General features: G+C 55.2%; 1 protein-coding gene across 1 annotated transcript; it reads left to right on the top strand.

Annotated features, from left to right (window-relative positions):
* Positions 1-6: 6 nt before the first annotated feature.
* LOC111648659 (HEAT repeat-containing protein 1-like) lies at positions 7-845 on the top strand (the record flags this gene model as incomplete). Its single annotated transcript, XM_023398431.1, has 4 exons — positions 7-46; positions 124-275; positions 365-557; positions 788-845. Coding segments are annotated over exons 2-4 (269 nt in total), but the record flags the coding sequence as incomplete, so codon positions are not given.
* Positions 846-851: the final 6 nt, after the last annotated feature.

Here is an 851-nt window from a genome sequence, read left to right as displayed (position 1 = left end):
AGAGACTTCATCTCCTCTCTCAGGTGTCACGACGCCTCCTTTAAAGGTAAAGAGCCTCCTGAGCGTTTGACTCCCGCTCTGTCTCTGCGAGGTCACCTGATCACGCTCTTCTCTGTCTGACAGCTGAAGCGTGGTGGAACCCGGAGAAGCTGGACACAAACACCTGCTGTTACCTGGGACTGATCTGCCGCCTCTTTGGTGTCATCATTGCTAACGGCGCCGGAGACGGGCCGGCGGCAGGCAGCTTCAGAGAGCTGATGAAACTCCTGGTCCAGGTGAGAGAATCAAAGACGCTGCTTCAAAAACACAAATCTGTGCCGTGGTGAGAAAACATCGCCTGAACCGCCGTCTCCGTGTCACCCAGGTCCACCTGCGCGAGCCGGCGATGCTCTTCAGGTTCCTGTGCATGCTGTGGGGATATGGCAGTAACCACGGCGACCAGCTCGACATGAAGGTGGGCGCCGTCCTGCAGACTCAGGCGCTGTACATGGGCCGAGCTCTGCTGAGCGTCCAGCCCACCGCCACGCTGGAGGAGCTGGCCGGCGCCAACTCACCCGGTAAGGAAGCGACAGTTTAACTCCTTAATTACTGAAGTGACTGAAGCTCTGAGGAGAAGAAGAAGAAGAAAAGAGACATTATCTTTTATTACATTATTATGTTGTTATGTTGATGTTGGAGCGCAGACAGAGAAATTATGCAGGCCGCTCACTGTAACCCTGTGTGTGTGTGTGTGTGTGTGTGTGTGTGTGTGTGTGTGTGTGTGTGTGTGTGTGTGTGTGTGTGTCAGTGGTCCCGTCCTTGCTGTGTTGTCTCAGCTCTCCGGTTCGTGAGGTCCGGAGAGCGGCGCTTGG

This window comes from Seriola lalandi, unplaced genomic scaffold (genome assembly GCF_002814215.2).
Source record: "Seriola lalandi dorsalis isolate HSWRI2012SDOR001 ecotype SW California unplaced genomic scaffold, Sedor1 jcf7180002044965, whole genome shotgun sequence".
Taxonomy (NCBI): Eukaryota; Metazoa; Chordata; class Actinopteri; order Carangiformes; family Carangidae; genus Seriola; species Seriola lalandi.
Note: the sequence above shows the minus strand (reverse complement) of the source record. Positions and strands in the feature narration are given on the sequence as shown.